This window comes from Rhinatrema bivittatum, chromosome 2 (assembly GCF_901001135.1).
Source record: "Rhinatrema bivittatum chromosome 2, aRhiBiv1.1, whole genome shotgun sequence".
NCBI classification, from domain to species: Eukaryota; Metazoa; Chordata; class Amphibia; order Gymnophiona; family Rhinatrematidae; genus Rhinatrema; species Rhinatrema bivittatum.
Window position 1 is genome coordinate 326,335,971 of NC_042616.1, and position 26,476 is coordinate 326,362,446.

The 26,476-nt window shown below is 45.2% G+C and overlaps 1 protein-coding gene across 5 annotated transcripts in view; it reads left to right on the forward strand.

The window, feature by feature from the left end:
• Positions 1–26,476, forward strand: part of DPY19L1 (dpy-19 like C-mannosyltransferase 1) — a 414,496-nt gene that overhangs the window by 227,381 nt on the left and 160,639 nt on the right. For all 5 annotated transcript variants that reach the window (XM_029589768.1, XM_029589772.1, XM_029589771.1 and 2 more), the window contains one exon: positions 12,806–12,877. In XM_029589768.1, coding sequence (XP_029445628.1) covers positions 12,806–12,877 — 72 coding nt within the window. The remainder of the gene's footprint in view (positions 1–12,805; positions 12,878–26,476) is intronic.

The window sequence follows — 26,476 nt, forward strand, 5'->3', positions numbered from 1 at the left end:
ATCCTTTATTTTATGGATGCCAATGATGCCCAGGACCTTTCCATCGGTGGCCATAGGTGCCGGTGTCCGTGGCATCGATGCCATGGACGCCATTGCTGCCCGAGTTGATCCAATCGATACCGTCGACGTCCATGGCCATGCCACTGATGCCCTCGGCGCCCGCCTCCATACATCGATGCCCTTGATGCCCACGTCGTTTCCATTGGTGTCTTCGATGTTCCTATCGATGCGGTCATCAACTCAGTCAACGCGGTATCATTTTTCCAATACCAACGATGTTTTTTCGATTATTTGATGTCCCATTTTTCCCATAGATACCTACGCTGATGTCGTCAGTGCTCCGTCACTGTCATCATTACTCTGGCCGAGTCATCGACACTTTTTCATATATATTTTTGACGATACCTTCGAGGCCGCTTCGGCCACCATCGACACCGTCAACACCGACATAGCACCGCCACACAATGCCCTCACCTAAACACAGAGCTCCATGCTTTGGGTTCTTATTAAAGCCCTGTTTTAACCTAAGACACTACATAGTGCCAGGAGCAGTGCAGGCATGCTGACAGTCTGTCATCAGTTGCCATCCACGACATCGAGGGCATCCATCTCGGCGCTGGAGAAAGACCGGGCCGAGCACTGTGGCATGCATCATCACCGACACGGTGACCGTCCGCCACCGATGCCATCCAGCACATCGGTGCTATCCTTCTCGATGCTGGACAATGCTCGGGCCGAGCAACATGACCACTGCCATCGGCACTGTTCCGCACAGTTTTGGCAGTCCTTGGTGCTCCAGAAACACCGGAACGAGTTCCGAAGAATTCTGCACTGGCGTCAGGAGACATCGAGCCGCTGCGACGAGGGCCGGGTTCACGAGCTCGTTAATCGGCTCCCCTGTTCCCGAGGCGTGCCCCACCGACATCGGTGGGGGATTGTAGCACTCCACAAAATACTACCGTGGTTGCGCCAGCCACGCTCAGCCTGTCTCCTCTATACCTGTGCCACCATACCAGGCATCAGAGTTGAGACTGGCATCTACTCCCTCGATGACCCCTGGATCCAAGGAGCCAGCAATCTACACTGCTCGTCCTTTGGCGATCCACGTCGGATGGTAAGTACCCGCTTCTGCGGCATTCCCATTGAGATGTGTTCTCTAATTCGAGCTACATGGTTCGAAAATTTCTAGGTCATGTACCTTTCAAGAACAGTATTAGTGTCACATATCGCTCTGCCAGCTATGTCAGCCACAATACCAAGAGAACCTCGCTATCATATCTTTGGGATTGCAACAGGGCTTCTTCTCTTTTTCAGCAACAAGGCACTGTACTGATTAATGCTCTGGCTTCTGGTTCCTGCTTCAGAACCAAAGTTCCAGGTGCATTCGCTGATCTGCTAAACACGAGATCCAGCAAATACTGCCTCAAGTACAAGTCTACCTCGAAGCCTGACAACAGATCTCGGTATCTCCTTGTACAGCACACAGAAATGCGGGTAAGACTTTACTGCTCACGCTCCCGTGGGAGGTTACATGATATCCAGATTACATCAGCCCCTCCAGTTGGACACCTCCTGGTCTCCCAACTGGCTGGATATCAGAGCGCCCACCCCACCTTGTACCAAACTTCCCGGTACACTCCTCCAGACGCTACAAAGCGCAGAGGGTGGAAGGGGGGGTTGGGGAGTTTTAATTACACTATTCTTTCTTTCAACAAAAAGTAGTTACTCCCCGCCCATCCTGGACCTTAGAAATACCAACTTTCTTCAGAAGGCTTAGATAAAATGGTATCTCTCGTTACCATGCTTCCATATCACAGTAAGTACATTACCTCTAATCTTTCTATGTGCTTCATGGTGAGTCAACAATATTACAATCCCAAGCTCTGCCGGTTGCACCAGCTTCAGCAACTGGGGTATTCATTGAATCACTGTCGGTGAATGCTTTTCTCTGCGGAGTGCAACATCATTCATGCTTTTCCTTGCATGGACAGCTGCATAACCACAGTCACTCCATGCAAAGAGCTCTCACTTCTTCATGACTCGCTATACATTTACTAACTGGGATTACTGTCACTGCCATAAATCCCTTATACAACACTTCTAGACACCATAGTCATAATGACCTTCCTAGCCAGCATACGCGCAGACATTCTAATAAATTCTTACATGTCCCTGAGCGCATTTTTCCATAACCTCAGCCCCTCAATTCTTTATTTTCGGGCCATGGGTTTTTTTCACTATGCACTTTCCTCATAGATCCAAAACTGCTATGGGTTAGATTCAGTGAAATTCCATTATCAGTGGGTCTAAGCTGTTCAACTGCTTTCGTCTCTCATCCATATTGCAGATCTAGAACCAAAACCTAGTCTGATTCTGCTCATGCTCGCATTTACTCAGGGTTATAAAGTTTGACCTAAAAGCTTCTCAACCCAATATGCATCTATTCCACTCCAGGCACAGTTTCACATGAACTTCCTGGAGCTTGTAGCCATGAGTTATACCCTTATGCCTTTCAATATTGCCTCTGCAACAAATCTTTGTGCATACAGACAGACAGCATAGGGACAATGTGCTTTCCAACACACAAGCATGCACAACCTCTTCGCTACTCTGCAAGGAAGCTGCGCAGCTCTACCCTAGGCGCTTGCTCACTTCATGCATCCTCGGGCCACTTATCTAAGAGATTTACTGAACGCATTAGCAGACCTTCTCCATGTAGGTTTCTATTCTCTCAAATGGTCTTGGACTACATGTGTAGCAGGAAAAATCTTCTAACGCTGAGGTCAACTGAACTTGCCCTCTGCGTCCGAATCGAACCATACGGTGCACAGATTCTACTCCCTACACATGTTTCCAGTGCGTTACCATAGACGCCTTTCTTCCATCAAGGGCATCTTAAATATGTCTCTTCTGCTACCTCTCATAGCCAGCACTCTTCTAATGTTGAACCGGGATAGGGTTCACTGTTCCTCAGACCCACGTCCTGGCCGAGACCAGTATGCTTCCCATACTTCTCAATATATCACACCAGTAACCAATTTGCCTTCTCACAAGTCAGTCTCAAATCGTACACTCACTGATGTTCTCCGGTACTGGTAGCGTCACAAAACCTTCCACACATAAATCCTACCATTCAAAATGGCATGATTTACCACATGACGCATACAAAAGGGTATTACCCTTTTTTCTTTTTCTACACCACTCTCTCTTGCTCCCTCGGATTCTGCTCCCCAGACATCCTCCACATAGGTTCCAATTGGTGTATCGTTTGGTAGTGGGGATACCCGATTTATGGTAAACCCCTTCTGAGTCAGCTTACCATGGATTATCCACTGATCAAGCCGCCTCTATTTTCACTAGTCACGGAATGGAACCTATATCTTATACTTATAAGTCTCAAACGTTCTCCGTTTGAGCCTTTCCATTCCTGTCATTTCACAGTTTGACGTGTGAAATACTTTCTCTCATAAATGTCATTTCTGCCAACATGGTCAGTGAGTTATACACTTTGTTACATACTCATCCGACCCTGCGTTCCTCCGTCACTGAGTGGTTTTTACGCATTCAACTTCCTATCTTTCTTAAGGTAGATGTTGCATCTCACCTTACTCAGGATATACTCTGCCCATTTTTCCCAACACCTCTCACCAGAGCGAGAGGGTTTTTTTTCCACTTCTTGGACAGTAATAGTGCACTTGTATTCTATCTAGATCGCACTACATTCCATAGGAATTCCACCTAACTCTTTCCTTCTGTGGCAAGAGTCAAGCTGCGAGTTCCAGTAGGCAAACAGACCTATTCCTCCTTATTGACGGTCTGTATCTCTTTTCTACCAACAAGCAGGCATTTCACTACAACACTGTGTGTAACCACACTCTGTTGCATCCGTCCCAGCCTTAATAGCTTCCCCTTGGCCGCTGCTGCTTGTACATATTTATCAGGCTGCAACCTGGTACCTTCGCAGCCCATTATTGCTTAGATAACGACTAGCCGGCATGCTCCATGTTAGGCCAGTCCGTCTACTCTTATTCTTTTCAGTTTAACTACCCAACATCCTTCCACCAACCTGTGAAGTGTTTCAGGATGCCCTCCGTTCCAAATTCTACCCCCGTCATTGCGTCTTTCGCGCGTCTTGGGTGCATTTGGTGCACTCTCGGGCATCCTCAGCTCGGTACTCACCCATATGTGAGGACTACCATCCTGCTTGTCCTGTGAGAAAGCAAGTGTTGCTTACCTGTAACAGGTGTTCTCACAGGACAGCAGGATGTTAGTCCACCCGCCGCCCCGTGGAGTTGGGTCTGTATATGTTTTTATTTTTATTTTAGTTTTGCTTGTGCTTTTAGCTATAAGATGAGACTGAGGGAGACACCTGTGGCTCACAGGGGTAATTGCAGGCTGAGCATGCTCAGTGCACTCAGTGTGCCAGTGTCAGTCAAAGCTTTGTAGAAACTTTGACAGAAAAGTTTTCTGTACAGGGCTCCATCCTATGATGTCACCCATATGTGAGGACTAACATCCTACTGTCCTTTGAGAACACCTGTTACAGGTAAGCAACACTTGCTAATCTTAATTTTTACCCTGACCCAGTTCTCCAGCAGTTCTAATTTGGAATTTAGAAATAGACTATCCTTGATTACAGATTCTAGTTGCGAAGAAGTCGAAATGATTCTAGATTCAACCTTGGAATCAACATTCTCAAGTCTTTGGTCATGTTCCGATAACTTAGAGGAAGCCTCTGTTGAATAAGAACGTAACTGAGAAACAGTATATGCTCAGGAAGCTTCCATACAAGTCATAACGTTCCAGATGTCTTAAAGAGACATCCTCCAGTTTCAAGGATGCATTATCTGAATTTAACTTCAAATGAAACAGAGGAATTGGAAGCTTAAGTACACTCAAGCAGGCCGATGCAATATCGGGTGCGCAGGTCAGCGTGCTATTTAACATGCGTTTGGACGCTCTTTCTGGAAGCGCTAGATTTATGCCCAATGCAATATGGGGATTGGCGCATCCAAAATGCATGTCCAATCGAGCGCGTAGCTAATAGCGCTCATCACATACAAATTCCATGTGGATGAGGCTATTAGCTATTACCCTGCAATACCAAATATTGCCGCATGGCCAAGGCACCCATTTTAACACAGCAAATTAAAGGTTGACGCGCCCAAGGGTTCACGATAAAAAAAAAATCCTGCTTTCTGTGACTCTTCCTATTAGTATCGTTTATACTAATAGGAGGAACCAGAGAAAGCAGAATCCTGCCACGTTCAAGGGCTCAACAAAAAAAAATCATCCTGCTTTCTGTGGTTCCTCAAATTAGTATCGTTGTGATATAATAGGAGGAACCACAGTAAGCAGCATCCCCATGTTCTGGCCATATTGAAGGAGTAAATAAATTAATATTAAGTGTCGGGCACTTAATTTATTCATTCCTTCGCTTACTGCTGATTGGTCCATTTACTGTCACATATCAATGAAAGGATCAATCCCCTTTCAGAAGGCAGTCCTGAAAGGGGATTGGTCCTTTTCACTGACAAGTGAAAAGGACCAATGAGGAACAACCCTCTTGGGGGGGGGACGGGACTCTGGCCAGGCTGTTATGGACCCACAGCTACTCTCCTGGGCACCCAGTGCAAAGCGTTATAGATGCACAAATTATCCATCGTGTGTTCCTTTCAGTGTGGCATCTCATTTGCATTGAGTGCCCAGGATGCACGTATGTTCAAAAAACATGCCCAATTTGGATGTACGTTTTTTACACTATGATATTGCAGTGGACTGAAGGTTTCTCGAGAAACTGACACAGGAACAGTAGTATCCAAGTTAACAGTCACATTGGCTCCAGGAAGAGAATTAACTGAAGAAACTGTAATCTCTTCTATAACACCAGAGAGCATAGGACCCATATCATCCATGTCAACCAAAATGCTATTCTCAACCTCCACCAGTGATTGTATCTGGGGCAAAATGGATCTGGGCAGACACTGGACTAAGGGAGGCATCCCCGGACCCATCCGAACAGTTTATCTGAGAAGTAATAGAAGCAGAGCAACAAACATGGTTATCCATGGGTCCTCTCACAGGTGTCAACACCATTGGGGAAGCAACTATCTTCCCTTTTCTTTTCCTTCCCATGATCCGAAAACGTGAAGACAAGGGGTGCGCAGCTTTGGCGCACCACACACCAGCTGGATTTGAAGGCTCTGGTTGAGTGCTGAAAATGATGTCTGTGCAGCGCGCCTGCTTGAACTCTGCACTTCCTGGAAGGCCGCAGGCAGGGTAAGGCAAGAGTCCTTGATGAGAATCTGCACGCAAGCTGGATTTGAGGGCTCTAGTCGAGCGCCGAAAATGATGTCTGCGCAACGTACCTGCTCGAACTCTGCACCTCCTGGAAGCACCTTGAAAGGCTGCGGGCAGGGTAAGGCAAGAGTCCTCCACAAATGCATTTTAAAATGCTGTTTGAGGATTCCAAGATGGTCGCATGCTAATCTGCCACGCTCTGAGCTGATCCTTTTTCCCTTAAAATTTTGCTGCAATATTAAAAGTTTTTGGAGTACTTACTGGTTGGGGAAAAGGAAAGGAAGGGCCAGAGTGCTCCCTGAAGTTTCAGAGGGTTCACTGTTTTCAGGCCCGATGGACCAACATATCTTTAGGAACCAGGAGCTCTCCAGGGCTCCATGGAGTCATCCTTGGGAGGACAGAGGATTGGTGTTCCATCACTTCTAGTCCCGGACCTGGAGTCATCTTTTTCGCCGGAGCCACGTCAGGCTCCCACTCAACCTGGCCTCCCCACGAGAGAAGTTGATGTAAGCAGCCTGTTCCCATCATGTGGAGATGAGCAAGATCGATCAGCAGTAGCAGCATCGGGAGGGGCCAATATGGAGGAGCATGCAGAGGGAGAAGACTGCTGATAAAGATGAGATGTCTCCCTGCCGAATATATCACCAATAATATCAACGGCTAGGCAAGTTACAGCATTGGTTTCAGAGGTAACGACAATTTCCTTGAGTAAACCTCCCAATATAACTTTAGATATAATTTGGGAAGCAATTGCAAATCTCTCAAATCAAGTTTCCCAATGTGTTTCTCAGCAATGTGACCTGGTTAATACACTTAATTCCTCACAGATTCAAGTTTCTGCTATTAAATCACAGGGGGAAGTTACCCAGGTAGAGAGTCCATCAAGCTAGGTTGAGAGAACATTGCACAAATATCATCTTTGAGTGAGTTTCCTCACTCCGAAGGTCATCAAATCTTCACAAGAGACCACTGTTCTGTTCGTATGTCTCACTTTGAATTTCCAAGTGGCCCCTAATCCCCACACTAATACCTAAACCTCACCTCGAGTTACTAGGTGGGCCTTCCATAGGGATATAAATACCTATCTATGGAAAGGACATTATGGCTAGTCAGTCTCACTCTCTCTCTCTCTCTCTCATACAGCTAGGCTGGTGCTCTGGGCACTTCAAACCTACTAAAACAGGCCTTTGAGGGACATCACAAAATTCGCTAACACCTTACCGCCCTGTAACACAAGCTATGGCACGACTTAACACTACTGAAATAGTTGTAGCTAAAATTAGCATTAAAGCCGTGCAATACAGCTTCGCAAAATGGTAAACCCAGCCCATTCCCACCCCTAACTCCTCCTCCTTTTTCGGATTTGCATCGCACCATACAATATGGTGCTATCGCATGCGTTAAAGGCATTTTCGCATGCACTAAGGGCTTATTGCATGCGTTAACGGTGCTTTTTGCATGCGATAAGCTCTTAACACATGCGAAAATGCCTTAGCGCATTTTGATAAATGACTCCCTATGTTTGTTAATTCTTAATGAATCACCTATTATGTTTCTAAAACAGAGCAATGTACAGTAGTCAAAAATATAGCCAATAGTTTAACACAACAAACCTAGTAAAACAAGTTAATATCAATAATATATAACACAAACAATAAGCTTCATAAAATTTAAATTGCTAAAAAAATAAAACTAGCAGAACCAGTTAATATCACTAATATTGTTACGGTTCACGGGCGCAGCACCCACGAGCTGTGCCCATGGTGGCAGGCCCCTGACGGGACCTCTCTACCGGCTCCGACGCTCCTCTTCATGCTCCGTACCGCGGAAGGCCTCCCAGAGCCTGCCGCATGGCCGCCGACGCTGTCCTGCTTCCCTCAGCAAGTGCTCCTCCTTGACACGCACGGGAAACTCTGCCCCTTTAAGAGGCAGTGATGCGACAGAGGATGATCTCATAAAGGAGGGAGTATTTAGATCTGGTAGCTGCTATGGAGAGCTGCCTTAGCAACAGGTTGTTTCTCCTGAAAGTTCAGTTGCTGTTCCTGCTCCGTGCCTTGTTCCTGCTCCTGTATCCGATCCTTGGCTTGATTCTTCGGTTTGACCTCAGCTTCGTCTCCTAACTTCCTACTTGTCTGCCGCCTGCCTTGAACCTCTGGACTGTCATTGACTCTTCTTGTCTTCCGCCTGTCATGACTTGGACTGCTCACTACTTCTCTCGTCTCCAAGAGATCTCCTAAGTCCTACCAGCCCTCTCAGTACCTAAGGGCTCAACCCATGGGGAACGAGGGCTGGTATAGGTGAAGGCCCTGTCAGGTCTCCTGGTCTTGATCCACCTCCCGGCTATGAGCATCGCTGTAGGCCTTCCTGCAGTAGTTATATCTCTCACTCTAGCCGGCCCAAGGGTCCATGAACTCAACATAGTAAAAAAAACAAAAAAACCCCCCGTAAGTTATAAATAGAATTAAATAAAATGCTGGAGTAAGAAGTAAAATGTAAGAATGGGCAGCAGTGTAAAATAAAAGTAGAGTTATTTGAAATTTGGGGATATTCTATTTATTTATTTATTTATTTATTTATTTATTTATTTATTTAAATTAATTGTGAAACACTAGATCACAAAGGTTTACAGGAAAAACATTCATATATACAATGAGAGTTACAAGGTGGGTAAACATTCATTGAAACGGCAGTACTACAATAGTAGACATCAAACATGAAAATAGATCTAAATTATATGGTTTGTGAGGGGGAGTTTAATGTCCAAGATTTATTAGGTTATCCGAGTCATGGGGAACTGGGTGTTTCTGTCAAGTAAAAGGCATTTTTGAATAGCCAAGTTTTTAAGTCGCTTTTGAATTTATTTTTATCTGATAATGTTTGAAGTTCTTCTGGCATGAATTCCAAAGTTTTTGGTCAGCAATTGAAATCACTCTATCTCTAGTTTGCGTTAGATGAGAATCTCTTAAGTTTGGGATTTCTAGGAGGCTGTTGTTTTGTGATCTGAGGGTTCGTGGGGTGTTGTGAAGTTTAAATGTTATTCCTAGCAGATCATTGTTGTTCAGGTTAATGTTATTGAATGTTAGTCTAGCTACAGCATTTTGTAATAGTTGCAGGGGTTTTAAGTGACTAGTTGGAAGACCTATAAGTAATGAATTACAGTAATCAAGGTTTGAGAAAATGAGAGATTATAAAACTGTTTTGAAATCTGTTTTGCTTAGTAGAGGTTTTAATCAGCTCAGAATCTGCAGCTTTTAGAAACCAGATCTAATCATTTTGCTTATGTGGGCTTTCATTGTTACATTTTCATTAATTTGGACCCCTAGATTTCTCACTTGAGTTGCAGGGGTTACTTGCCAACTTCCGAGATCTATCCCTGTAGTTATATTATCTCAATGAGCCCCCAAATTATTTCAGTTTATTGGGAGTTCATTGAGAGTTTTCATTGAGCTAATTTTTCTTTTATTTCAATCATATATTCAGAAATGAGAGATGTTTTTTCAAATGATTTTGTTAGAGGGATATGAAATTATAGATGATCCGCATATAGGAAGAAGTTTAAACCCAAGTCTGTTAGTAATTTGCATATGGGCAGCATGTAGATATTAAATAATGTTGCTGATAGCGTTTATCCTTGTGGTGTGCTAGTTGTACTTTGGAAGGTGTCGGACAGGTAATTGTCTAGTTTTACTTGGAATGATCTATCTGCAAGGAAAGACGTGAACCATTTTAGCATATTTCCATCAATCCCAATGTTTTTCAACTTTTGGCATAGCAGGTTATGGTCACAGTGTCAGAGGCAGCTGTTAGATCAATTAGGACTAGACAGTATGATTTGTTTGAGTCAAAACTTCGTAAAATAGGATCAGTTAAGAAGAGTTTCAGTCGAGTGGTTTTTCCAGAATCCAAATTGGTTAGGATAAAGTGTCTTACTGTCTTCAAGATGATTTTGAAGTTGGATAAGGACTGTTTTTTCAAGTATTTTCTCAATGAAGGTTAAGTTTGATATTAGACGATAGTTATTCCAATCATCAAGACTTCCAAATTTATTTTTTTATAATTGGTTTTATTATTGCCTGTTTTAGACTTTGGGGCATATGACCTTCAGCAAGAGCAAGGTTGACTAGAATTGTGATTGTAGGGGCTATTGATTGGTTTACTTGTTTTAGCAGGGTGGCTGGTATCAGGTCAAGGGGATATGAGGCAGGTTTTAGTTTGGCTATAATTTTGCCTATCTCCAGTTTTGATACTCTGTCAAATGATAACCATTTATCTTGTGCTGGTAGATCTTCTGTTGCTATCAGAGGGTAGGACTAAGTGATTTGTTGATTCAGCATTTTGATTTTTTTCTCTTAGAGCTGTTGCATAATCAGTACATGAAGTTTTTGTAAAATTAATGTTTGTATGATGTGAAAAAGGGTCATTAATTAGACTTAACTGCCTCAAATAAGAGTTTTGAGTTGAATATTACTCCTTAATATTATTTTCTTGATTTGTTCGTTCGTGTTTGGTAATGGAATAGTTGAGATTTGTATCTTAGTGATTCATCTGTAGAGGTTTTTCACCATCTTTTTTCTAATTTCTCAGTAGTTTTTTAGACTCTTTCAGTTTATCATTAAACGAGTAGTTCATTTTTCTCTGATTTTCTTTATTTTTGTTTGCAGTTTTTGTTTGTATTGGGCTATGTTTATCTGCAATTTCTTTGATCATATTTCCCCACAAATCAAATGCATCATAGCAGTTGTTTAGGTTTAAATCATTAATTTTGATCTCTAATGCATTTGTTAGTGTTTCCATTTTTATTTCCTTTCTGAATGTTATGGCATTTTTCATATCAGAGTTTTTAGATATTAGTTTTTGTATATTAGATCAGCTTTGATTAGATGGTGATCAGACCATGGGATTGTTTTGTGTTTAGTACTTATGTTGTAGTAATTAGGATTTGTGAATATTAAATCAAGCGTGTTACCAGCTTTGTGGGTGGCTTCAGAGATGTGTTGAGTTCATCCTAAGGCCTCCATTTCATCAATGAGCAAGTCGCAAGATGGGGGTCTTGGTGAAGCGTTTACATGTAGATTAAAGTTGCCTAAGATTATTTTTTCTGAGTACGGAATTCTTTTGTGAAAAGTTCTGTAATGAGTGAGCAATCTTTTTGGAGTAGGCCAGGTGGGCAGTATATTAATCTGATATTAATTTGTTTTTATTTTAAGATAGCTACTTCATATGGAGGGAAAACTTCGATTTTCTTTAGTGCTAATTTGAGTTCTTTTTTGCAGATTTATTAGTAGGCTTCCACCTTTTCTTTCTTGTCGTGGTATATGGAATAGATCATAGCTAAGATGAGATAATTGGTTTAAGAATATGTTGTCCTTGTCGTTTAGCCAGGTTTCAGTTATACAAAATATTGTAGGTTGTTCAATAATATCCTTGATAAGTGGGATTATTTTTTTTTTAAGTTTATTGAGCGTTCAGTAGTAGTAGGGTGACCAATATGCAAGTTTTGATGTTTTGGTTTTTGGAGTTAGTTGTGCGTTATATAAATTTATCAACTTTGTTCAGGTTTTTGTTTTTGTGTTTGCTGTTCATACGGTCACCGTTCTTTCCGTTACCTGTTATTGGATCTAATTTGATTTTTGAGTCCATGTTTGACAGTGATGTTTTGGAGATAATAGCCAAGTTGTATCCTAGGGAGGTCTCCCAGTGCAACAGTATTAACCTTGGGCAGTCAACTAGTAGGGGATAGATGGAGGAAGAAAACGCATAGGCTTGCTGAAAGAGATGGAGAAGGACAATTGTGGTCCTGCTTCATAAGAGTGGTAGCAGAGAGGAGGTTGAAAGCTATAGACTGGTTAGCCTTACCTCAGTGGTAGAAAAATCAATGGAAACACTTCTGAAGGAAATAATAGTAAACTGTCTACAATCTAGTGGGTTGCAGGATCAGAGGCAACCTAGTTTTACTAAAGGAAGTTTGTTACATAAATGAGTAATTGAATTTTCTTCTCAATTATTGGACTGCAGGTTGCTCTGAAATAAGTACTTGGGATTCGGGCAAAATCCTGAACAAGGAGATTATTTCTCCTGATTTGATCAAGAGAATGACAATTTTTAATAAAGACTGTAAGCTACTGTACCTCACAAAAGCATAGTTAAATTTTATTGAGGTGATCTTCTATCATATCCCACCTCAGGGGGTATATGATGGAATATCTTATGTTTTTGTTCAATTAAGTATTTATGAAAAAATATTAAACATGTGGCAGATTATTTCATACATTGTATTTTGTCTTGTGTGAATTTTTTTTTTTTTTAAGAATAAATGTATTTTCAGTATTCTATTGATCCTGGAATTTGTACTGCTAGGATTTAAATTAAACATTTAAATTGCCAATGTTTTTGATTATTATTTTTGTAGTGGCATCCTTAGGTTTTCTGATATAATTTTCAAAGCATCAAAACAAGAGAAATAAAAACAAAATATTGAAACAGAACATTTTAAAATGTATTTCAGACACCAGTCCGATATGCTAAGACGCTGCTTCTTCCAGTCGTAGTGTTGGTTTGTGCTGCTATCCTTGTAAAGGTAAGTAATGTAGCGATGTACAATATATGGAAAAAGTAGGAGTCCTACTTTTTACTCTTATAAATTTAGAGATGGGATGATGAAATGCCACCATCAAACCTTAGTCCCCAAAATGAAACAAAATGTTTTATATAGTTAATAATAATAATAATAATATTGTTAGAATTGATTGTACAGTAATGAAAACAAGGAACCAGACAATAATTTGTTGTCTTTAATGATGGGGCAACTTGTTTTGTTGATTGGGAGTATGCATGATGCCATTATTTTATTTTCAAGGAGAAAATCAAATTTTAGAAATGAGAAGCATTTTAATGTTTACTTAGAAAAAAAAAAAAAAGAGAGTTCAATAATAGTTGTTACTTAATATGCACACAACACATCAGACCTGGGAAACAGCACACAGTTGTCCTATTTCTGTGGTATGAATGCAGGTATGTGTGTGAATGTGTATACTGCAATTTGGGTATTTGTGTATTTATGTTTAGATAGTATGTGTCAACAAATATTTTTTGTTGATTTGTATTTGGTGAAGATTTTAAGAACAGGTCATTAATAATTTAAGATACAATGAACTTAGGCCTAGATTTATCAAAATGCTATCAATTTTGCATGAATAACTCCTACGATAAGGAAAAGGGGTGTGGTTAGGATTTCCTGTGGGCTGACTGGATGAATCATTTGGTCTTTTTCTGCTGTCATTACTATGTTAGTGCTCTGAGAGGCTGGGAGAAGAGGCCCCAGCTTTGATACGAGGTTGATCTGAACATAGTAGTGGAAACCGTCCCTAATGGTCTCACTACCCCCAAAATATGGCTATGGCCTGCAGCCTGCAGCCAAAACTTGCTTGTTGAGATTTCTTTTGCTAATTCGCTGTTTTTGGAGCGACTGACACTGCTTCGGCTGTTCATTTCCTACATTTCCCTGCTGGCCCCTGAGCTCTGACGTCAGGGGGAGGAGCTCTGAGACACCCATATCATCGGCGTCCAGGCAGTGAGGATTACCGATGTTCCAGATCTCACTGGAGGTAGTAGACGCTGCTCCTTATGAAAACTTGCTTGTTGAGATTTCTTTTGCTAATTCGCTGTTTTTGGAGCGACTGACACTGCTTCGGCTGTTCATTTCCTACATTTCCCTGCTGGTCCCTGAGCTCTGACATCAGGGGGAGGAGCTCTGAGACGCCCATATCATCAGCGACCAGACGGCGCGTCGCCAAAGCCGCGCGCCTAAGGGGCGCGCGTGGCTTAGCCGGGCTTTGCCGGGGTTCGTTGGAGTTGGCATGGGATTATCGTAAGTTGCTGGTCACATACAGCGGTCACATGAGACTGGTAAAATAAGACGTTGTATAGTAAGGGCATTATGATGGCTGCTGGATTCACAAAGTAAACTTGTCCCATATGTCCCACACTCAGTGAGAAATAATTGTATATGTACCCTTAACAGAAGGCATGGGTAATCTATATGGATCAGGGTGAGAGGAAAAGCCATTTTATCCTTCACCTTAGTCATTCACTATGTTAATGCCCTTGACATGTCTGAGCACCGTGCGGAAAAGTGCCACCGTACCGCTTGTTTGGCGAAGGCTGCTGTATTAACACAACTGTGGTTTTTTTTGGTTGTTTTTTTTTTAAACATGTAAGAGTAATTGATACACCCCAGCATGTGAGCCACACTCGCCTGCCCGCCACAACTCATGCACACTCACCCAGCAGATACGCACACCCCACGCACTGGGGTGGGGGAAGAGCAGCAAAAGGAGACACTGCAGCCCACATCAGGAAAGCCACCACAATGCTGCAAAACATGTAACTGCCAACATGTGACATGCCAATAAAAGAAAATTCCATCAGGAAATGAGAAGGGAATAGCGATGAGAGAGCCCCGATTGGGAGACCTGCCCCCCCCCACCCGCCGACGTCATCGAAGGCAACGACGGACTGTTAAACAGTGTCTTACCACCAGGCGCCACACGCCATGCGTCACATGCCGAAGGGGCGCAACAAAGGAGCATTCCCCTTTGCACCCCTTCGTGCAATCCGTAGTGCTGGTTCTAGTTAATCTTTGTAAACGGATGTCTCTCGTTAACAGTCATATTAATATGCTTGTAACCTTCCTATGTGTTTGTAAACCGTTATGATGACTTTATAATGAAGCTGAATGACAGTATATAAAACCTGATAGATAAATAAATAAATAAATGAGACTCCGAGGTCACCAATAGGCCGCATGCCTCCACTGCCTCGAAGGGCCCCGTGTGCTCTGACCACCACAGGCCTGGAGGTCTGTGGCGTGTTGGGGAGGGTGGGGAGTGACATAGGGGGACCCCAGATGCTCGCTTGTCCCAGGCGGTAGGGGAGATGGCAGCTATGCCAGCGCCCAGCCAACCCATCCAGGGAAGCAAAGAATCACGCACACTTCAGATTTTGCAGAATTCTGCTGCCAGACTCATCTCTGGCACCAACAAAAAAGATCATATTACCCCAGTCCTTGCTGAGCTACATTGGTTACCAACTGAATTTAGAATTCAATATAAAACTTTATGCTTAATACACAAAGCGGTCTATGTAGCATTCATACTCCCAACGAAATTTACAGTCAGCAGGCAAAGGTCTTCTCACAATTCCCTCGGTTTCCACAGCCAGACTTACATCTGTTAGAGAAAGGGCGGTGTCATTAGCGGGACCAGGTGTTTGGAATTCACTACCTGTCGAACTAAGGCTCCAAGGTAACTTAAAAGAGTTCAAGAAAGCTCTGAAAACCTGGTTATACATACAAGCTTTTCAAGTAGTAGCTAGTTAGAAGCTTTATTTTACTTTAGCTGTTTTTATAATTTTAGTTTTAAATTTGAGCATTTTATGATTTATTTTTACATATGTATTAGCATTTTTGTTAGCTTTTCTTGTTTTTTTATTAAATTTAATGTATTTTTTATTTCTTTTTATGTATTTTATGTTATTATTTTAAGAAATATTGTTAACCGGTGTGAAGGTATGTATCAACACCGGTATAGAAAAACTAAATAAATAAGATTGTTTTGTTAGGCACAGTCTACAGTGCAAAAGCCCCTATTGATGATGCGTCCATATGTCTGTCCATACACATGCTGTAACTTGGAAACTATTTCATGAATTTGGCTGAAATTTGGAATGAGGAATCAAGACCACTAGTTATTAGAGAGTTATGATTTTGGTTCTGATCTGTGCAAAATTACAGTTGGCTAACAACTTTTAGTCTCTGTCCCTTGTACCAACTCAATCACTCAGACAATGGAAAGCATAACTTTATGCTATGCTTCTTTCATGTACTTTCCAACTTGTTAGGATGTGCCATTAGTTGAGGCAAGGGTCTCATAACTGGGCAGACGTGCTACAGCCAGCTCGAGAAGGGAAGGGAGGGGAACATATGGTCAACAGGGCTCCCTGATTGATTTAAAGCTAAGCCAGAAGCCAATGAGAAAAGGAGAGGTAGCAAAGGCTTAGAAACTATATGGAGTAGTGGAGGGAATGGAAGCACATTAGCCGACGAAGGATGAGAGAGCAACCCTCCCACCACGCCACAGCGCTACAGGGTTGAGGGTGTCAGAGCCTTAAGCTAACAGTGGTAGGGCCATCACCAGTGCATAGGGGTATGCTTTGGTGTTTGGGGGAGGGAGAAGGGTCCAGGCACCAAAGATTACGCATAGGGGGGATTTTGTGTGGGGGGGGGGGGGGGGGGGAGAGCATGAAGCGGGGTGCGATTTGACAGCCTATTAATTGGCAGAAGGCAATTGACCTATGCAGTGGATGGCGCAAACCGAGATGGTGGCTGGTTTGGGGGTGGCCAAATGGAGGCCTGACATAAATAAGCGTGGCCTGCAAGGACAGCCAGGGGGGTTGGTGAGGCAACACACACTGCATGAAGCGGTAGTGGTCACGGCGGCATTCACGAAGCAGGATGCCAGTGGGTACCACCTTCACGGAGCAGAAGGTTGGAAGGCTGCTGCCTCACTGAGATAGTGGCAGCAAGCGGGAGGTGACAGTACAAAGTCTTTGTTGGTGGGTGGGGGCGTTGTAAGCCAGTCTCTTATAAAGGTTAATGTTAATTTCCTAGCGTTTAGCAGATGGACTCAGGACCAATGGGTATAGTGTACTCCTGATAGCAGTTGGAGACTGATCAGATTTCAATCTGACGTCAGCCCTAGTACATATACCCCTGCAGGAAGTGCAGCTCTTCAGTATTTTCCGTAGCAGTTAGGGACTCTATGCACGCTAGCACAGCGTTAGAGTAATTTTACCAAAGAAAACCAAATTAAGAAGCAATCTTACCTCTACAGACGAGACCCGCTCTCCTGCGGTGCCACCCGTTGGGTCCCTCCCCCAGTTGAGATTTCCCAAGGTGATTTTCGCGATCCCTCGGAGGTAAGCCTTGGTCCGGCGGCCGACCCTCGGCGGGGACCTAGCCCCCGACATCGGGTGAGGTTGAGAGGCAGCGGGTGCAACTTCAAGCGCAGCGGTGAAGGTATTTCCCTCCCCCCCCCCCGCAGCCGGAGACCGCCCGGAACGAAACCAGGAAGCGCCAAGACAAGGTAAGGTAGAAATCTATTTAAAAGTCTTCGGTCTCCGAAGCTCGAGGAGACGCACAGGTCGCCAGCCGGGACCAGTGCCACCCGGTTGATCTGCCCTAGCAGAGCTAGACCCTGGTCAGATCCGAGGGCTCTCCCACGTGGAGACCCTCCGAGGTGGTCGCCATATTGTCCGCGTGGTCGCCGCCCTGTCCCCCTTTTTGATCCGTGCGCACAGAGGCGAGCCGTGAGCACAAATACCTTGTGCGCACAACGTCGCATGCACAAGTACCGGGCGTACAAGGGACTCGCTTAGCTTCGCGCTTATGGTGCCGGGCGCATAACAGGGCGCACATCTCCCTGCACGCACGCACCAAACCTACGCGGACAACTTCAATGCACACCGGAACGCACAACTGAATTGTACACGCACAAGCCATGGCACCACTGGAAAATAAACTCAAAGCTCTGGGCCTTTGCCCAGCATGCCACATTAGGGCTGCACAGCATGAGGAGGCCATGGCCCTGTGTATACAGTGAGAAGAAGCCCTAGGGGATCCAACTCATGGTCCTCCCCAACCGGTACCGGACCCTAGCCTCTCGAGCAGTACACCGGACCTAGCATTACACAGCGGGACCCCCCCTCAAACAGGGCTCCCCAGGGACACGGCATCCCCTAGTCTAGACCCAGCATCTATCTCCTGGGTGGAATTCTTCAAAGGTCTGCATACCTTCGTCCACATGCAACCGGGGCCTCCTATAATGCGGCCTCAAGCTCCACCAGAGGACCTCAACATGTCGGGACCCTCTATGCCCAGGGAAGTGATCCCACCACCTAGAAGCCCCATCTTCGGGGACACGGACATCTCAGATGAGGAGTCAGAACCCCTGAAGGAAGGGGAACTCCCTCTGGGGACAGAACCCCATCGAACCATGAGATGCTTCTTCACCAAGGACGAGCTTCCAGACCTGGTCACACACAGCTTAAAAGTGCTTGCCATCCCGGGCACAAGTGCTTCGGGGGAATCTAAGACAAACCCACTATTGGAGGGACTCCGTCAGACCTACCGCCATTTCCCACTATTACAAGCCGTCCAGCAACTAATTGACCTGGAATGGGATGCCCCAGAAACCACGTTCAAAGGGGGCCGGGCTCTGGCTCTGGCAGCCATGTACCCGCTGGACCCAGCCGCCAAAGATCTCCTGACATGTCTGAAAGTGGATGCCATGGTCTGCGCGGTCTCGAAGCGCATTACTATCCTGGTGGAGGGAGGAGCAGCACTCCAGGATGCTCAAGACAGACATCTGGAATCTATCCTCAAACAGTCCTTTGACGTCTCTGCTATGTCTTTACAGATTGCGGCCTCCTGTGCCGTGGTGACATGCGCCTGCTTAGCACAGACCAGGAACAACACTCCTGGGGAAGCCCTGGAACCAGCTGTATCATTCCTCGCGAACACCGCTTCGAATCTGGTACGCACAGCAGCTAGAGGAGTCTCATCTGCCGTGGCAGCAAGAAGACAAATCTGGCTCTGAAACTGGTCAGCCGATGCATCCTCCAAAACGAGACTCACAAGGATGCATTTCAAGGGAGCACTCCTGTTCAGAAGCGAACTAGAGAAACTAGCCAACAAATGGGGTGAGTCCCCACTTTCGAGGCTACCGGAGGACAGGAATAAGAGAAACCAGCGATCCTTCCCCCAAACCTCCAGGGGCAGAGGATCATAGTGCTTCAACCCATATAGAAGCTCATATCAAGCGGCCCGTCCTGCAGGCCGGAGCCAGTCCTTTCGGAACAAGCACAATAAAAGGGGAGCCAGCTCGGGCCCAGGCCCCAGCCACACCCCACAATGAAAATCAGCCGACCCATCCAAAGGAAAAAGCCATAGGAGGCAGACTTGCCCTATTCTACCAAAGATGGGTCGAGATAACTTCGGACAAGTGGGTCTTATTCATCATTTGAGAGGGATATTACTTGGATTTCCACCACCTCCCTCCGGACAAGTTTGTGGAATCTCCGTGCCATGACCCTTCCAAGAGAATGACAGTGGAAGCTACACTGACCAGATTGCTAGCCTTAGAGACTATAACACCGGTGCCGCCGCAACAAATAAATACTGGCCATTATTCCATCTATTTTATCGTTCCCAAGAAGGAAGGAACGTTCAGACCTATCCTGGACCTCAAGGCGGTCAACTGGCACCTGAAGATTCCTTGCTTCCGCATGGAAACCCTACGCTCTGTAATAAGGGCGATACAACCGGGAGAGTTTCTTCCTCTCTGGATCTGTCGGAAGCCTACCTAAACATTCCGATCCATCAAGAACAGCAGTGTTTTCTACGCTTCTCGATCCTGGACCATCACTACCAGTTCCGGGCACTACCTTTCGGGTTAGCCACTGTACCCTGGACATTCACCAAGATCATAGTGGTGGTGGCAGCAACACTGAGGAAGGAGGGAATCCGCGTACACCCTTAACTAGATGATAGGCTGATCAGAGCGAAATCCCCAGAGGAAAGCCACCAGGCAACCAAAAGAGTCAAAACTCTACTGGAGAGCCTCGGGTGGGTGGTCAACACAAACAAGAGCTGCCTGCAGCCTTCCCAATCCTTAGAATACTTGGGAGTCCGGTTCGACACCAAACAAGACAAGGTCATCCTGACACAGTCAAGGAGATCAAAACTGATGAACCAGTTACAAACCCCATTGAGCGAACTTCGCCCCACAGCATGGGATTACCTACAAGTTCTCGGTCTCATGGCATCCACACTGGAAATAGTCCCATGGGCCTTAGCTCACATGAGACCCCTACAACACACATTATTATCACAATGGAATCCACTGTCCCAGAACTGCATCGTATGGCTTCGGCTCCCGGACAGAATTTGGGCCCACCTATGATGGTGGCTACAAGAAGCCCATCTGAGCCAGGGAACAGACTATCCTCCCCAACCTGGATCCTACTCACCACGGATGCCAGCCTACGAGGATGGGGAGCACACTGCCAGGAGCTAACCGCCTAAGGGCAATGGAACAAAGAAGAGTCGGGATGGAACATCAATCGCCTAGAAGCCTGGGCAGTCATACTAGCCTGCCTAAGGTTCGGTCACAGACTCCGAGGCAAAGCGGTCAGAGTAATGTCGGAAAACGCAACAGCAGTGACCTACATCAACTGTCAGGGAGGAACCAGAAGCCAACAGGTGTCTCTGGAAATAGACCTCCTAATGTCATGGGCGGAAGTGAATCTTCAAGAGATCTCGGCTGTCCACATTGCCGGGAAAGACAACATCGAGGCGGACTACCTCAGCAGAGAAATTCTAGATCCAGGAGAATGGAAGCTGTCGACCACAGCATTCCAATTGATAGTAAACCGTTGGGGAACGCCAACCATGGACCTCCTGGCAATCCGGTCCACCGCTCAAGTACCCAGTTTCTTCAGCCACAGGCGGGAACCCCAGGCCCAGGGAATCGACACCCTGGTACAGACCTGGCCACAGGAGATTATGTTATGTGTCTTCCCGCCGTGGCCCCTATTGGGCGCAGTCATCCACAAGATAGAACACCACAGGGGACCAGTACTTCTAGTGGCCCTGGGACTGGCCAAGAAGACTGTGGTATGCAGACATGCGAAGACTGCTGACAGGGAACCCCCTGCCGCTACCTCCACACACAGACCTGCTCCAACAGGGACCGATCCTCCACGAGGATCCAGCTCGATTCTCTCTTATGGTCTGGCCATTGAGAGGACTCGCCTAAGGAGGAACGGATACTCGGAGGCAGTAATTGACACCCTACTCCAAGCACGCAAGTTCTCCATATGCCTAACATACATAAGGATTTGGAGAGTATTCGAAACCTGGTGCGAGGACCACGACATCAGACCATGCTCAGTCAAAATTCCTGTGATTTTGGAATTCCTGCAGAATGGCCTACAGAAGGGATTGTCCCTCAACTCCGCCTTACCTCGGTGCCCAGACCCGCCTGGGGTAAGGCCTTTAAATTCCCTTACCCGCAACCGGGCCAGACGCCGACCACGCGGCTGAACGATCCGCGCCGCCCACCCGCACGGCTCGCCGACCCCCCGACGGACCGACCAGCCAATCGCAGAGAGCGGAGGGACCTTTTAAAATCACCACCTCCTAGGCGCCGCGCACAGAAGGAGCGCGTCAAAGGGGCAGGCCCCTTTGTGCGCCCCTTCGTGCAGCCATGTAGTAAAGGTATAAGAAAGAAACTTTAATTCTCCTCGCTATACCAGCTAAGTCATCGCACTCCTGCCTTTCCTCTTCAATTACAGCCAGATCTACATCAAACCGCACCGAAAAAAAAAAAAAGTGTTGTTCCCCTTTAAAAAAGGGAAAAAAAAATATCTTTCAACATGTTACAAATTTTCCCTATCCCCATCATACCTCATTCACCCTTCAATAGAGGTAACACACTCACTCTAAATCTCCAACGACCTAAAAGGTCACTAATTCCCATCATGATTTCCCCCCTAACTCAATTTCTGGGCCTATCTTTAATTACCATAACCCTACTCAACGCACAATCCTTATCAAAAAAATCCCACCTACTCAATGACTATCTCTTAGACACCCAACCTGACCTGTGTGCTATCACGGAATCTTGGTTGAAAAACACAGACACACCACTAATCAACCAATTACCGACACAAATATACGACCTCTTCTCTATTCCCAGAGAGAAAAAAAGAGGGGGTGGTCTACTGCTAGCCGCAAAAAAAAATCTGAGACTAGCCCAACATCCAATAAAATCTGGGACTAAACTTGAAATTGGACTATTCAAATCCTCCCAGCTCCAAATCTGTCTGATCTATGCCCCGCCTGGGCTACTAGAATCCGACCCTTCATCTCTCATAGAATTGGTAGCCAAACACATCAACACCAACGCACCAGCCATACTGCTAGGAGACTTCAACATCCATGTTGATTCCCCTTCCCTATCCGCCAATTGTGACGCCCTACTCACTTCCCTTCTGGCTATGGGATTCAAACAACTTATCAATAAACCCACACACAAAGCAGGACATACGTTGGACTTAATATTCACAAATGACCCAATAACTCCCACCTCGGCTCCTTCATGTACACCCATCCCATGGTCAGATCACTCAATGATAGAAACTGAACTATACATAAAGAAAAAACCCAACACCAACATCCCTATATCCTCGATCCATTTCAGAAAACCATGTTCCATGGAAGTCCTCAACAACACCCTGACCAAAGACCTATCTAACCTGGACCTCACAAACCCGGACAAGGCATTGAACTCATGGCTAGTCCTCACTCATGCAGCAGCAGACAAAATATGTCCTTTAACTTCCAAAGAGATCAACCCCGCAGGCACCAACAAAAAACTCTGGTTTTCCACTGAATTAAGAAAACTCAAGCAAGACCTTCAACACAAAGAACAATGCTGGAGGAAGGATCCCTCGCCTATCACACAAGCCTCTTACAGAACTGCAATGACATATTATAGAGCCACCATTCTTCGCACAAAAAGGGACTTCTACGCTAAAAAAATACACGGATTCCTATACGACCCCAAAATGCTATTCTCTTACATGGCAGCACTCACCACATCGAATCTTCCCACCATCCCCGAAGAAGAGGCCCAAAACAAATCTAATGAGCTAGCAATTTTCTTTGATAACAAAGTCAAAAATCTACTTACCACTCCACCTACCTCCACCCCTCCTTTAAATTACCAGCCTCAAATACACCAAAACTATGCCTTAAGGATTAACAAACAAGTACTAGAATCTTTTGACCCCACATCACCCTTAGAAATTGAATCTATCATCAAGAATATGAAACCCTCTTCGCACCCAATAGACCAAATCCCGACCAAACTCCTTCTCACAATCCCTAACACCGTCACCAAACCTCTGGCCGACATCATAAACTGCTCACTCTCTAATGGAATTGTCCCGAATGCTTTAAAAACAGCCTCCCTGAAACTTCTACTAAAAAAACCCAATCTGGACCCAGCTAACCTTGCAAACTTCTGCCCAATCGCCAACTTACCTTTTATAGCCAAGATAATGGAAAAATTGGTCAACGCTAGTCTCACAGACTTCCTGGACACACACGACATTCTACATCCATCACAGTTTGGATTTAGGAAACACAGGAACACAGAGTCGCTTCTTCTCTCATTAACGGACAACATCCTGATGGGCCTCGACAAAAGTCAATCATACCTGCTGGTCCTTCTAGACATTTCTGCGGCATTCGACACTGTTAACCATACAGTCCTCATCGACCGCCTGATGGAAATAGGCATCTCAGGATCTGCACTCCACTGGCTAAGATCTTTTCTAAGTGACAGATATTTCAAAGTAAAAATAAGCAACAAAGAATCTTCTCCCATAGCGTCCAAGCAAGGAGTACCCCAGGGTTCATCACTCTCCCCGACCCTATTCAATATCTATCTCCTCCCATTATGCCAACTACTCAAAAACCTCAATCTCACCTTTTTCATTTATGCCGACGACGTGCAGATCATTATCCCCATGAAGGATCCTATGTCAGACATCCTAAACTACTGGAACAGCTGCCTCCACACCATTAATACCCTCCTCATGAGCCTCAGCCTGGTTCTCAATACTTCCAAAACTGAGCTTCTGGTCATCGCCCCCAATGACAACAACCCACCAGCCAACTTCACAAACCTACCATCAGTAAATCAAGTTAGAGACCTTGGAACCATCCTAGACACCAGAATGAACCTCAAAAAATTCATTAATAACACCACAAAAGAGGGCTTTTATAAACTTCAGGTCCTAAAACAATTAAGACCACTACTCCACTTCCATGACTACAGATCGGTCCTCCAAGCCATAATTTTCTCGAAAATCGATCGATTACTGCAACGCTCTACTGCTTGGTCTCCCAGCCTCCTCCACCAAACCCCTCCAAATGCTACAAAACGCAGCAGCCAGGATCCTTACTAACACACGCAGGATGGACCACATCACTCCGATACTAAAATTACTCCATTGGCTACCCATTCATTCCAGAATACTCTTCAAAACGCTGACCATCATTCACAAAGCCATATATCATCAATCCTCGCTACAACTAACCATACCTCTCAAATTACACTCTTCTTCAAGATCTACCAGATATGCATATAGAAGCGCCCTACAAGTTCCTCCCAGCAGCTCCACTAAACATAACTCCATCGATAAAAGAGCACTATCAACAGCAGGACCATACCACTGGAATTCTCTCCCACCAGACATACGCCAGGAACATTGTCATCTTACTTTCAGAAAAAAACTGAAAACTTGGCTCTTCGCCCAAGCCTATTGCTGAAGAAATCCATGGTACCTGTAAGGACCTCTACCCCCCGGTAGATATCCTCCTACATCTACATTAAGTATCCGTTATTCTAGAACCGCCCTGTATATTAACATTACAATGTATATATGTATTTAAGTTCATCAGCAAAGCAACTGCTCCCTGCTGATAGTCTCTTCTATACATTTAGAATAGAAATTGTTAATCTTTCTCATTCTTCAAAAGCCAGGTTTGATCTCCTTGTTTTAATGTAACTTTTTCGCTTCCTATGTTTATTGGTTTCCCCTTGTTTTTTGTAAACCGGTACGATAAGACCTGTCTTGAGCATCGGTATATTAAAAGAACCTAAATAAATAAATAAAAAATAAATAAAGGAACAGGTGGCCACATTGTCATGCTACGGAACCAAGAGCGAGACCAGCAGCATAGCCTCTCACCCGGATGTCTCCCCCTTCCTGAAAGGAGTCAAGCACATCCGACCACCCCTAAAGTGGCCGTGCCTCTTTGGAACCTCAATGTGGTCCTAGATTTCCTAGCAGGAACCTCCTTCAGACCTCTCCGCGGCTTGTCTCTCCGACTATTAAACTGAAGACAGTCTTCCTGCTGGCAGTCTGTTCAGCCCGTCGTATATCCGAGCTAGAAGCACTGTCCTGCCGGGAGCCATTCCTCAGACTCACCCCGGGAACCATCCAGTTACGCACAGTGCCGTCGTTCCTCCCCAAAGTGGTGTCTCACTTCCATCTCAAGCAAACTATCTCGCTACCATCGCCAGATGAGCATAAGAATTCGGAAAAGGTTCGAAGTCTACGCCATCTCAACGTCGGCAGACTCCTAGTCCGATACCTGAAAGGTCGGAATCTGTATGAAAGACGGACCATCTATTTGTCCTTCACAGCGGGAAGAAGCAAGGTGAAGCGGCCTCGCGAGCAACCCGCTGGATCAAAGAAGTCATCAAAGCGGCCTACGTAGAAGCAGGCAAACCACCGCCTTTACAAGTCAAGGCCCATTCTACTAGAGCCAGGCAGTGTCCTGGGCGGAAACCAAGATGCTGTCACCCGCCGAGATCTGCAGGGCGGCGAAATGGTCCTCCATCCACACCTTCTCCAGGTTTTACCGCCTGGATGGTCAGGCTCGGGAGGACACAGCATTTGCAAGGGCAGTATTAAGTGGGTCACGGGCAGCCTCCCACCCAGTTCAGGAGTAGCTTTTATACATCCCATTGGTCCTGAGTCCATCTGCTACATGCTAGGAAATGGAGAAATTACTTACCTGATAATTTCGTTTTCCTTAGTGTAGACAGATGGACCCAGCATCCCACCCACGGCTGCCGTTACTCATGGAATTCTCGGGGGAACATCCCCAGGAGCAAGTGATTCACGGGTAAGCCATGCTTTCCTTCATCTAGGACACCCACCCTACCGGGTGTCGACATTTCTCGGTTGAGGGCACAGGTGGTCACCAGCTATAGCCAATTTAACCAGTTCAAATTAATCAAGTTAACCAAGTTATAAAGTTTAATCAAGTTATTCAAATTATTCAGTCATGCATATATCCACAATGCTTTTCGAGGAGAATACTGAAGAGCTGCACTTCCTGCAGGGATATATGTACTAGGGCTGACGTCAGATTGAAATCTGATCAGTCTCCAACCTCTATCAGGAGTACTCTATACCCATTGGTCCTGAGTCCATCTGCCTACACTAAGGAAAACAAAATTATCAGGTAAGTAATTTC